This window comes from Branchiostoma lanceolatum, chromosome 13 (assembly GCF_035083965.1).
Source record: "Branchiostoma lanceolatum isolate klBraLanc5 chromosome 13, klBraLanc5.hap2, whole genome shotgun sequence".
NCBI lineage: Eukaryota > Metazoa > Chordata > Leptocardii > Amphioxiformes > Branchiostomatidae > Branchiostoma > Branchiostoma lanceolatum.
The window spans coordinates 10,667,014-10,679,923 of NC_089734.1; the positions used below are offsets into that span (position 1 = coordinate 10,667,014).

Sequence of the window (12,910 nt, forward strand, 5' to 3'; positions counted from 1 at the left end):
CCTCTGTTATCAAACATTTTGCCTGAACGATAATATATTTCATACATAGCCCCTACCTAACAACTGATAATACATTCTACCCATATTCCTAACAATATGTGCAACAACAAATCATATCAAGTCTTATTATTCGTGAACAGGAATATCCTTATAATATATAATATATATAATCTATAAATCACACAGTGGTCACCTGGCAATAACTTGACCTGCTAACAAACAAAAAAAGAAAACCTGGTAAATAAATATATGAATATTATAGATAAAAGTAGCACTTAAATATGTATGGCATTCTGATGGAGTGTACTTGCAAGTTGGTCTTTTGGGTTTTAGAGGTAAAAAAAGTGAAAGAAAAAATGATAACATACTACTAGTATAAAGTCTGAAACATAGTGCACTATGATGACATTCTGTTTTTACTCTACTCTTTTCTGTATTTTTCTTTATCTTATTGATCTACGAATCTTATTTTGAGTTTCATGCTCTGAAAACTTCAAAATTAGCATAGTAATACCCTTGTTTTCCATCATCATTGTCCTGTGAATTTTCATCTTGAATTTCAGTCAACACAGTACACTGTTGTCATAGCTCTGAGAGATATATTGTCAGCTCCTGTTCAAATGTATACAAAGTCCACACTCCCCAAAATGAAAAATAACACAAACCTATGAAAGAAGTTTCCAATCATCAAATTGTACTACTAAATAAAAATGTAACGACAAATATTACTGGACATATGCTCAGGAATGGTACAAATCTTCCGTGTGTAAAGCCAAACTCTTCAGAAATACATGTATAACACTTCATACTGATATGTTTGTTTATGTCTGGTAGCCTGGTATCCATCGTTATCTCACAGAGAAGCAACTGTTGAAGTGGATGGGAACGAAAATAATGGTGGATCCCAGGCTACTATTGATGTCAATGAAAGACAGTTGCTCCACCCCTGCAGCCTGAATGATTCCTTGCAAATACAAAATGTAATACTGTTTTATGGCACTGCAATTCACACTCATGTATTTATTAATTATTTTGACCTACAAATCACTATAATTATTGCTTCATGTAACAGCTACCAAAGGAACCCCTAAGATTGTCCAAAATAGTGTGCCAGTCAGAATATTTTAAAAAAATGCCCATTTAGAAGTATAGCAGCAGTGACATCTGCAACAGCTGACTGATGTGCAGCTGATATATGGATAAAGTTGTAGCTTTAGGGTGTTACAGGTTGACTTAATTCTTTACCATATATTTTTCCTGTGTGTGTATGCTGTGTCATGTATTGTGATGATCTAGAAATACAGTGCAATGTGTTAGAAAACTTTTAATTAGAAAATTGATTCAACCTCCAGCATCCTACTTAGTATAAACTTACGTATAACTTTGCTGATATACATAATCAATATATATATGACAGTGGCTCAGTGACAGTGGTTCACAGCAAGGTGTTCAGTTGACATTTTGCATCATGCAGGTCCAAGAGCGAGGGATCACGTAGTCTGCATAGGAATCCTGAAAAACATAGTACACACAATCAAGCGCAATCAGACAAAGGGTCAAAATTACTGAGAACGAAGATTAACACACATTTGAATTTGGCACTGTTGTACATTGACAAAAGATGATGATGAAGATGTACATTGCTTAGATGATGATGATGATGTACATTGCTTAGATGATGATGATGATGTACATTGCTTAGATGATGATGATGTACATTGCTTAGATGATGATGATGATGATGTACATTGCTTTGATGATGGTGATGATGTACATTGCTTAGATGATGATGTACATTGCTTAGATGATGATGATGTACATTGCTTAGATGATGATGATGTACATTGCTTAGATGATGATCATGATGTACATTGCTTAGATGATGATGATGATGTACATTGCTTAGATGATGTGAATATCATTGTGAGGTGAAAAGTGAACCAGGTAAGCTCACTGATGAGCTACTAGTTATTTTCCTGTGGTCACAACTGGGAACACAAAGCAATATGGACTGCATACCAACACCATCAGCATGCCGTTAGCCATTAGCACGAGCCACAGTAGTATCCAGCATTTGATTATACTGCTGGGGGTTCCTTGACACGCTTCCAAGCGGCTCTGTCCAGTGGGTCTATGCCGGTGAGGCCGCACACCTTATGGCACAACAGCTGGAATTCAATCTCAAATCCAAAGGTAGGGTTACTAACGAGTGGACTATGCATGCTCCTCTTTTGTACTTGGTACCTATACTTACATAGACCCTTGGACAGTTGATCCTTGCATACCACTCCTGACAGTACAGACACATGAGCAGACCCATCCCGATGAACAGCCCCACCCACAGTCCGATGTTCCAAAACCGGGACGGCTGCTGGGGTACCAGGAAGAACAGCACCACTGGTGGAGAAACAGACACAGATGTGCATTAATACTGGTCTTTGCTTGTACCCTTTACAAGGACCTTACAATTGTGTGTTTTCACATTGGTATATCTGTGTGATTGTTTGTGTCTTTTGTACGTTGGCATGGCAAACCCTCCTGTTTCAATTTGTGATCAATACACCTGTCTAAATTCAAGGTTTAACCCTACTTTGCCTTGCAAACTTCTAATAGACATATCAGGAACTGTTGTCATCTTTATTGGGTAGGCCAAATACTCTCTCTTCGCAGCCAGGGACTGAATTGCGAGGAGCGCACAATTGGCGGGGCTAGATGGCAAGGGTCTGTAGCGACTGCCATTCGGCGCGCAGGTGACCTCAATACGACAATTGCCCCATGTGCGGCCATAGGACTGTAGGTTTTGAACCTCTCACACCGGGAAGGACCCCTACTCTTATTCGATAAGTGCGGTGGGTTCTTTAACGCGCTTGAGGGGTGGCTCCCCTAAAACACGGGACCTCCATTTAACGTCCTATCCAAGGGACGTCCCTAACCGAAGCTAGGTACTCATTTACACCTGAGTGAAGTGAGAAAAGTTGTGTTAAGTGCCTTTCCTAAGGGCACAACGTCAACGGGACAAATCAGGGAACCCCGGATTCTAACTCAGTACCTCTGGGTTCTTGGGCCAAACACCCTGCCACTGCGCCACCGCGACGCCACATGTAACTGCAAGTCCATTCACCTGTCTAAAGTCTATGTACATGTGTTGTGACCATGTCTCACCAAATATGGGGGTAATTAAGGCAAATGTGGAATGGGTTTGGGTACAGTCCCTGTGATAATAAACCTCTGACAATGTGGGCCAGAGTCGCCTTGTTATTCGCTTATAACACATGTATATCAATAATGGGGACAGTGTAGACTTATCAAATACTTTTTTTCTGTTGTTTTATTTTAACAGTATTAGCTCTGTTGTACTTTCAATACATTTGAAAAGTGACATGCAACAAGAATAACAGCTCTATATAACAATTCGTGTTGAGCAAAGACATTTAATCTTTTAATTAGCCATTAAGAGATACAACCTTTCTTCTACCATACAAACAGTCATTGAGTTACAGTTAGTATTGCTGAAGCATAAAATGACCACCAAAAGAAAAACATGGATGTACTTACGCCCAATGCCACCAAACATACACAGCAGTACTGGGTAGAAGAACCCCAGTGAGAAAGCAATGATGTACTCATGCACAATGGCCGACAGCACAAACACAGACAGTGCAGCATACGTCTTGTTATGGTAACCAAGCAGCTGCAAAGGAAAAATATAAACTTCTAAGTTGTGCCATCTATTGTCAGATTGCGAAATCTTTTTTAAAGCTTCATATTAGATGCAGTTATTTTGTAGCAATTAGAAGGAAAAATTGTCCATTTCGGAACCAAACAGGCTTTCAAAACAGTAAACAACTGAAGTTATGTGTGTGTATGAATGTGTTAGACATCATTACTGTAAAACTATGAATTATTTTGTTTTCTATACATGTACCCTCTATAACACTTTAACATAATTTCTAACGTATATGATATAGAAACCATACAGACCATTCACCAAGTTTACTCAAACTTATATTTCAGGCCTCAAAACCAAAGGAATTTTACTTTTAAAACCGTTGCATCTTAACCTTCTCCCTGCTGCCTAACTCTGTAACCAATAGAGAATGGGGTGCCAACCAGCTACTTCAGAGTGCTAAAGGTTGACTGACCAACATGATGTCCTTGTAGATGTAGTAGTAGAGCCAGTCGTGCACCACTACGTTCCAGGAGCGGTAGTAGCCGGCAAACGATGTGGAATTCCACCAGTCCTGAACAAAAACAGAGTAATGATGAAAATGCAACAGGTAGCATAAACAAGATACATGTAATGGCGTAAAAGTTTATTTGAGTTGGTAAATTACATAATGAAAATTTACGTAAATTCCGGTGAGTCAAATTCTTTGACTTTGAGTATAGTTTAATTTTCAAAAAAATACAGGTATCTACAACTTAACACAAGTCGTATGTTGACAAACTGTTGACATTTACTTCCATGACTTGTATAGAAAGAAAAGAGGCAGCATGTTCTATCAATCAAAGAAGCTAAACGTCCCATTGCATTTTTTGAGGCTGTATGGGCAGTAGGTTGTTAATCCATTGTGTCTAATGAATGGTATTGGGAGGTAGAGCCCATCTCTCTTCTTCCACCGCCTTTCACCTCCCCAACCGAAGTTCGATACCCATTTTTACACCAGGGTGGAGTGAGGAAAGTTGTGTAAGTGCGCGCCTTTCTCAAGGACACAGTGCCAGGAATGCCTAGATCTAGGAGTCAAATCTATGACCTCTAGCAATACAATGCATGATCTGTTACTTGCATGCAAATCATTTTCCACACTATGATGTTTTGAGTATACAGTTTGACAAACTGATGAAATGACATTAACCGAGAGTGTACCTTGTAGAATTGTCTGTCAGCAAATCGCAGCATCTCAGCGAAGGCGTTGAGCCAGGAGTGAAGAACACCGAAGAACACAAGAAACAGGACCAGCATACCCGGCAGCAATTGGATCCAAATATGGCCAACACCAACACCTGTAAATTAGACCAGGATTTTTCTCTTATCATGTCTGGAATACTGTAAGTGCAGAAATGTATGCGGCGGTTTTATGTCCGTGGTTTTCGCATAAAGCTCTTTGCCGCAAACCTAAAACCACCGCGAAATCTTTTGCCCTCCTACCCCCTTGTCTACCATTGTCTCGAATGCAAACCTAAAACCACGGCGAACACTCCATTTTCTCTCTACGGCAAAATTAAAACCATGCAAACTCAAGTGCATTTACAGTACGTGTATAAAAGCGATTATTCATATCATTTCATTTCCGAACTGTAGCAAGATTATGATTGTTGTAAACTTCATCATGCATAGTTCAAACTTCATCATACATAGTTTTGCAAAGAAGACATTTGAAAAGGGGCATGTTTGATTTACTACTATAAATTGTGAAATTTTCACGGTGGTTTGATTTTTGCGCTGATCTCTCTACCCACAAATTCATGGCACTACAAATGCGTCTCCCTTGTATGACTTCTGTACTGCAGCATTGTTTTAACCATCAATCTATAACACAGCAAAAAAATCCTTTTCCCTCCTACTGCAAAATAAAACCACCACAAAAGTAAAAGAACTTACAGTATCACAACAAAGATGGTAGTGAATTGACAAAAATGGTGACCTTAGAGCTTGTTGGCTCCTTCCCAATGTTTCGGAAAACTGGAATCATGAAGCACACCAAAACAAAGTTGGCATAGACCAGACAGCCCACAACCTAAGGGAGAAAAACACACAATGAAACTTTTTTTAAAAATCATAATGAAATAAAAATTCTACATTAGCAGGGTACTCTGCTAGATGTTCCTTTCAAGGGGTTTTGCGATCAGTCTATTTTCTCTTATACATACATACAAGTTGGAACGTACAAATATTTTTTATCATATCCTAACTGAACTATTGAAAAGGACCTGGTCTGGATGGCTATATCATAGGGTCAGAATCTGGCATATAGACTTTGTGAAATATATCAAACTGTGATCGCGAACAAATCTGATCATCCCACCTGCCCAAAGTTGCTGACCACATAGTTCCACCTGATGGAAGGTGTCCTGTAGAGGGAATTTATCATCAACATTATCCTTGAATTTTGCTTCATTTTCAATAGTCACAAGGAGCATGTTGATAGTGTCATGCAATGATACCATGCCATAAAACTAATCATCTAGTCTTCTGTTTTTCCTATGCGCTATTATTTGGAAGATTTTTCTTTATCAACAGTCGCACTTAAATCAAACAAATATTATGTTTTCAGCTCATTGAATTATTAAGTGGGTTACACAATACAAAAGTCAATTGGATAGATTTTGTAAAAAAAGGTAATCCACTTCGAAAAAAAAAATTTGCAGAAGTTCTTAAAAATCTGGATAGATATTGCAAAATACTTCCAGTATATAAGTAATTTTTGTACTGACCTAGAGGTCTAACCTTCATCAACATATCAATTAGAAAATCTTGCTACAGACAATCCATTATGCAATAAATTGAAAGACACCTCTACTTCAAATCGTTTTTGCAAACATTCTTATCTTTCAGTCCTGTTTACAAACAACATGGTAAATGTTTTGAGATCAGAAAAGTAAAACGTAAAGACAAATTTTACTTCGAAAAAAGCATTCTTACCTTGGGTACTCATCCCTATAGACAAGAGTGGGAGCGAAGAGGAAATACAGGTACTTGGAAAAGTCTGGACACATCACATGCTTTTCAGGTCCATCAGCTGATGCAGCTGAAGGAATGACAAAGTCATCTCTGTTAAAACTCGGAAGTAAACTATCATCAACAGTGAAAGCTGTCCAGCTGTTGCTTTACAAACTTCTTTTAAATCAAATACTTAATTTTTATTCAGTAATAGACTATGGATTTCCTTGGTATATCAACTTAGCACAAGAAAACCAAAAAGACTTTTAACTGTGAAAATCTATGATTGCACAGCCCGATATTTCGATGAGTTTACCTTGAAGACTATGTGTACCTACCTTCTTTTGTGTTCAAAACTTTAGGGGCATTCTCCCTGACAAAGGAGTGAACTTTCATGACCATTCGTACCTGAAAACAAGGCAGAATAGATAGCTTAGCAAAACAATGTACCAGGCATATTTCTAAGAAAACACTGAAACCTCCATTTACATGATTGCTATTTTTCACATTTTGGTAACACTAACGTGACTTAGCCAGACTTAGCCAGGAATACTGTATCTAACTTGAACCACTAAAAAGGCTAATTTAAAGTACAAGTTTTCAAGTTTATATCACATTTTGTGTACTTTTCTGACTCTAATCCATCTAAACCCTGTGCTAACATAATGTAAAAAGTGTTAAACAAATGTTTTCGACCTTAAGGTTTCTACCCTGGCTAAATTACCATGTTGATTTTCTATTGTTGTCTCATTTATGAATTAAAAAAGAACTGTAGTTGTACTACATATTGACAGCTGAACTTGAACAAATTTGAAATATGATTTTTTGGACCATATGGATGACTTTATCAAATTTCATTGCCCCTAACATCATTTTTTTCTAAGAGAAAATACAGCACTTTGGTACATACCACAGCAATGAAACTATGTTTTTATATTAGATAGCAATAGACCAGATGGGATAAGTGCATTTCCAAAGCTGAAGAAACTTTTTAGTTCTTATTGATTGACACATGTCAAGGGCAAGTACAGGAAAATAAACACAATGTACTTACTTGTTCACAGACAACAATGAGAGCAGCAGTGGGTGGGAGACTGTGATGACAGATCTGTCGGAGGGGTAACCAGCCAAAACCAGCCTGGTAACCAAAGTAACCCACACAGTACAGCCAGTCAAACCAGGCAGCTGAAACACAACACACAATACGTATATAAGACATCAACAACATACAATTATGGAGGTTAAACATCCAGGTAAACAATATCTAGAGACTATTAAAACTCTACAACGGGATAAAATTCAGAGATCTACTTCCTGATGTTTTGAGTGACATCCACCTAGTGACGCTGAAGAAGAGTGATGGATGTCACTCAAAACATCCGGAAGTAAATTTTTGAATTTTATCCAGCTGGAACTAACTAGGATGACGCCCAGGCTAAGACACTTCTATACCCACCACATTTGTCCCTGTTGTGAGCCCAGTGGTTGAAGGCACAGTACACAGCAATGGTGGCCAGTTGCATGTAGACCCATGTGTGAAGAACTATGGGCATCCTGTCAAATGCAAAGGACACCATCGAAAAGTCCACCATCCAACTGAAAACATGATAAAGATATGAAATTAGACAAGAACAGTGTTTCACTTTTTTCCAACATTTCAAACTGGCTAGTTGAGTTGCAAGGTTATTAGTGCATTGGAAGATAAAGTATTTACAGTCAAACTTGTCCATCCAACCAACTCTATCCTACAACCAACTCTTGTCAACAACCACATTCAGACCGTTTATTGGCGATGTAATCAACAGTGCATTGTAGTCTTGTAGACAACAACAGTTTAGTTTGTTTTTTCTTGTATTTCTTCACTTGTCTTGTAATTTTATATGCATAACAGGCAGATAAGTCCTGTACGTGCGAAGTATTTATGCAGCCTCATTTATGCCCACAAAATCAGCAAACCGACCCGAGTTTTATCCAACAGCCAACTCCAGTCAACAACCACATTTCTTTGGTCCCTTGACTGGTTGTTGGATGCAAGTTTGACTGTACAATGGTTATGTCTGAAAATTGAATAAATCAAAAAACACAATTTCTGTTCAAAAATTAATGATTTAACTATGCTACATAGATTGTGTGTTCCCCAAGGGTCCATCATAGACCACCCCACCCAATTGTAAAACATTCAAAATGATTCAATTCTATTCCCAGCAAGAACAAAAAAACTTTCATGTTCATACATTGCATTCTTAAGAACTGAAAACAACATGGTTTCCTATAACTATCTAATATTAGTAATAAGTAAAAGACAACAATATCAAAGTGAAAGCAGTTTGCATTCTCACCTGCCCTTGTCTACAATGTCATACACAAAGGTGTTGATCATCAACACTATCAGAATGGCCACAAATATGTGGTAGATAGTCTGGATGTGCTGCATCTCCAACAGGTCTCTGTGGGGAACAAAAAAGATAAGAAAGTTTTAAAGACACTTGGCCAACATAGTGGTGTGAATACATGCTTGTACAGAAAAGTTAAGCACTAAAATGTATAAAAAATTATGTCAATCATCATGTAAACTGTCTTCAAGCAAAAAAAAATAAAAGCAGGGAAATGTTTTAGAATGGACCACAGCATGACACAGATTTTGTACATCTCTGTCTAGCCTACCTGCATGCCAAATACCATGGAACTTGTTGTCTCTTTGGTCAGTTAGACTCCTTGAAAGATTCTTAAACAACAGCCCTGCAGTTCCATACCAAGCCGGGCCGGATTGTTATGTTTTGGCAAAGGTAATACACTGTAATAAAGCATTAAAGATGCTTACGTTAGAATAGAATCTCGTGGTACAAATGTCTTCTGTCCTTCTCTGGAATTTGAATTCCTGCGGAGAAAAAAATTAAGGAAAAATGTCAATATCAGCATGAGACAGAAGGATGCCAAACAATGTTTGCAACATTTTGATTTTCTGATTTGATAGCAGTAGCAGCCAGAAACTGGAAAAAGTGAGATTCAAGATTGTACAATACATCAAACAAAATCAACAACAAGAATGTTTTTAAAGTATTCAGATATTTTATTAATTAGGTATGTCTACATACCCAGGGGAGGTGAAAAAAAAAATAGAGAACATTGAGACAAAAAAATATATAATCAAAACATACACAAATCAACATTGACAAGACCACTATAAAATGATGTATATTCTAGGTCACAAAAACTCATCTACCTATGACACAAGAGTCTGCATGCTTTAACCTTTAGCAAGCTGAAGTAGCTTTTTGACAGCCGTTAGGCAGCAGGGAGAAGGTTAAAAAAAGAGTACAATAATCATGTAATAAAATGCAAATAACACATTCTTCATGTAGTCTAGTGTAATAAGACTTTAAAATTAAATGATATTAAAAGGACAAATGAAGTAAAACATCTATTTCTAGTATTACTGTACATGGAACTGAAGTTTACCTTTGAACAGTGGCATTCCCGTTTGTGTCAGGTTGTTGCAATTGGAGAGTGTTAACTTCCTGGGTCACTTCATCGAACAGTTCCCCCAACTGGCTGTCTACCTGGCGCAGGAAATCAAGCCTCTTGCTCTAAATGACCACCGAGAAAATCTGAATATTAGAATCACAGATTCACAGCAATATGATATATACACTTTGGCTATTGCATTTAAAACAGGTTTTCAGCTAGGACTATATAGACATGGGGGGGGGGGTCTCTATGTACTCCCAGAGGGCTCTATGTACATGTGTATGCAATTACCATGAAAACAGGTTGTCCTCTGGGTGTCCACAAAAGGAGGGCATCTAATTTCTTTGTTTTCTAAGTGTAGGGCTTCTTCTGGATGCCATGAAGGGATGATGAGGCCCTGTTAGCTAATAGCCTGAGTCAGAATACACTTATTTTGCTGGACATAGTAGGTGGCATAGTAAGGTGGCCCTGTTAGATTAGGATCAGCAGGTGCGGGGTTTAAATCCCTAGAAGGTTCTAATGTTGCACACTGGAACGACAAGCACTTTACAACAATTTCCTCAATTAACTCAGGTAATGATGTGTACCTTGTTTAATAGTGTAAGTAAGGTATTTTACCGGTTTTACCGCTTATGTGATGCAAACCTTGGTATGTGACTACAATGTACCATGTAACATTTAGTTACAACAAGTTATTAAGGGTGGTATAAAGTGACAACAAACAAGTCCTTGCTTTTGGATATTATATGTGTTAGAAAATCGAATCCCCCACCTGTATTTTGTCCAGCAATTTCTGCATCTTCAGCTGTTTTATTGCACTCTGTGACAGACTTGGTCCCAATCTCTCAACACCTGCGGAGATAAGAAAAACAGTCCACATCTAATTTGCATTGATAAATGGAAAACTGTAACAACTAGGAAAGTATGAACTTTCTTAAAGCATCGTGGGGATTGGTTTTTATCTTAAATGTCACAATATGTGATTTTTCATCTTTTCGATGTTTTGCAAGTCGGAAAAAAAAAGAAGCATTGCTCAATCTGAGAACCGAGAAATTAAATTGCAGTGGCCTGCGTGAAATATTGGTTAGTTGTTGATCCGAACACCAGACACACAAGAATAGATTACAGTCTATATTACAATTAGTAAACTGAACTAAATAACATATCCTTGGCAATAAAATCATAAGTAGGAACTACAATAGCACAAACGAGATATGATAAAAGCTACCAAATAAAATCTAAGAAAGTGTACAATAGACTCTTCAGGCTTATCTCTCTACCCTGTTTAAACAAGGGCTCTTAATAATGAAGAATGAAGAATGAAGACCTTTATTGTACACACATACCCACTGGGTTTAGTACAGGTCACAACAGAAAACATAACAGTTTGAAAGTACATATATATACATTACAATGATAAGCTAACACTAATCTAATGATTACGTTAATTTGGCCTCTTCTCGCTTCTTGGTGATATTGTAAATATACGTACAGGTGTGTTTTATAATAGAGGGTTTACCTTAAGTCATTAGAAATATGAATTGTTCCTCTTTGCAAAGATGTATAAAATGGGGACCTTTGACATTCCAGACCACAACTCTGGTCTGCAAAGTTCAAAGGGCACTGAGGTGTGATCTCAGACAGTAAACACATGCCACCATCAGGCGATGTTGTACAAACAAGATATAATCAATACATGTCTGTAACAGCTGATATTCAAAAGACCGTGCTCTATACTATCCAAAACACAGAGGCTGTCAGAAAATGTTATAAGCTTACACCTGAACATCTGCTTGGAGATCAAATTATGGCTTGCTGTCATGCAAACAAGGCAGTACTGAAAACATAGCCTAGTTAGCAGGCCATCTGTCAGAAAATGTTGTTATAGTCTTCTGTAAACTCCCATTGACCCAACATCTGCTTGGAGATTCTAGACCAACACTATCCGGATACAACATTCAGCAATGATTACGTAATGTCACGCTTGAGGAAATCTAGACATAAACGTGCTTTGCTTCTATCGTGGCTTGAATAAAAGTTCTCGTCAGAAACGAAATTGGAGAAACATTAGGACATTTAATCATTGACTTGTAAAATATATGAAGAAAAACCAGTTGAACATGTCGAAATAAGCGACAAAAATCCTTGCTTTGACAGAACTGTTTGACATGGACGAAACTGCGTTTTTCTTGTTCACAGTACACAACTCAATCACATAAAGTAGTGTCTTCATAACGTAGTAAGTTTGTAAGAAGTCACCTGTCTCGTCATCACTTGGGGGAACTTTTCTCAGCCGTAAACCGCTGGTTCTGTCTTCAGAACCTCTTTCAAATTCCCTCCCAACCTCCATGTTGGCCACGTCTGGTTGGACTATACCACGTACAATAGAGGGGAGAGTTGTAAAAGGAAATATGCTTGCGTCAGAGTGTTCATTTTCTGCATCTAGATAATAATCAAATATTGAAAATTCTTACTATAAAAGACCTTAATTAATCAATGAAGTAATGTTTTCATAATGGATTGGGGTAAAGTGGCTAGAACAAGGACATAATGTCCTTGGTTAGAAGTAGTTTCTTCCAGTTCTTGCAATGTCTAAGGACGCAACCATTTAACGAAGGGGGCCCCAAGTTCGCCACTTTTTTTCTAAATCACATTTTTCAAATGTAAATTTTGTGAACCTGGTGATACAGATCGGGATAGCGGGTATTTCGAGATTCAAAAAAAATCTAATTACTAGTACATTTATATTACTTTGTTGTCCATATTAGTATGATCATTTTT

At 37.7% G+C, this 12,910-nt stretch overlaps 1 protein-coding gene across 1 annotated transcript; it reads right to left on the reverse strand.

The window, feature by feature from the left end:
• Positions 1-1,395: 1,395 nt before the first annotated feature.
• Positions 1,396-12,499, reverse strand: LOC136447238 (sterol O-acyltransferase 1-like). Its single transcript, XM_066445956.1, is given in 17 exon segments — positions 1,396-1,512; positions 2,255-2,397; positions 3,556-3,691; positions 4,143-4,241; positions 4,868-4,975; positions 4,978-5,004; positions 5,646-5,738; positions 6,027-6,072; positions 6,644-6,749; positions 7,000-7,069; positions 7,716-7,846; positions 8,118-8,257; positions 9,001-9,108; positions 9,483-9,539; positions 10,121-10,248; positions 10,902-10,981; positions 12,389-12,499. Coding segments are annotated over 17 exon segments (1,626 nt in total). The 5' UTR covers positions 12,480-12,499; the 3' UTR covers positions 1,396-1,449.
• Positions 12,500-12,910: the final 411 nt, after the last annotated feature.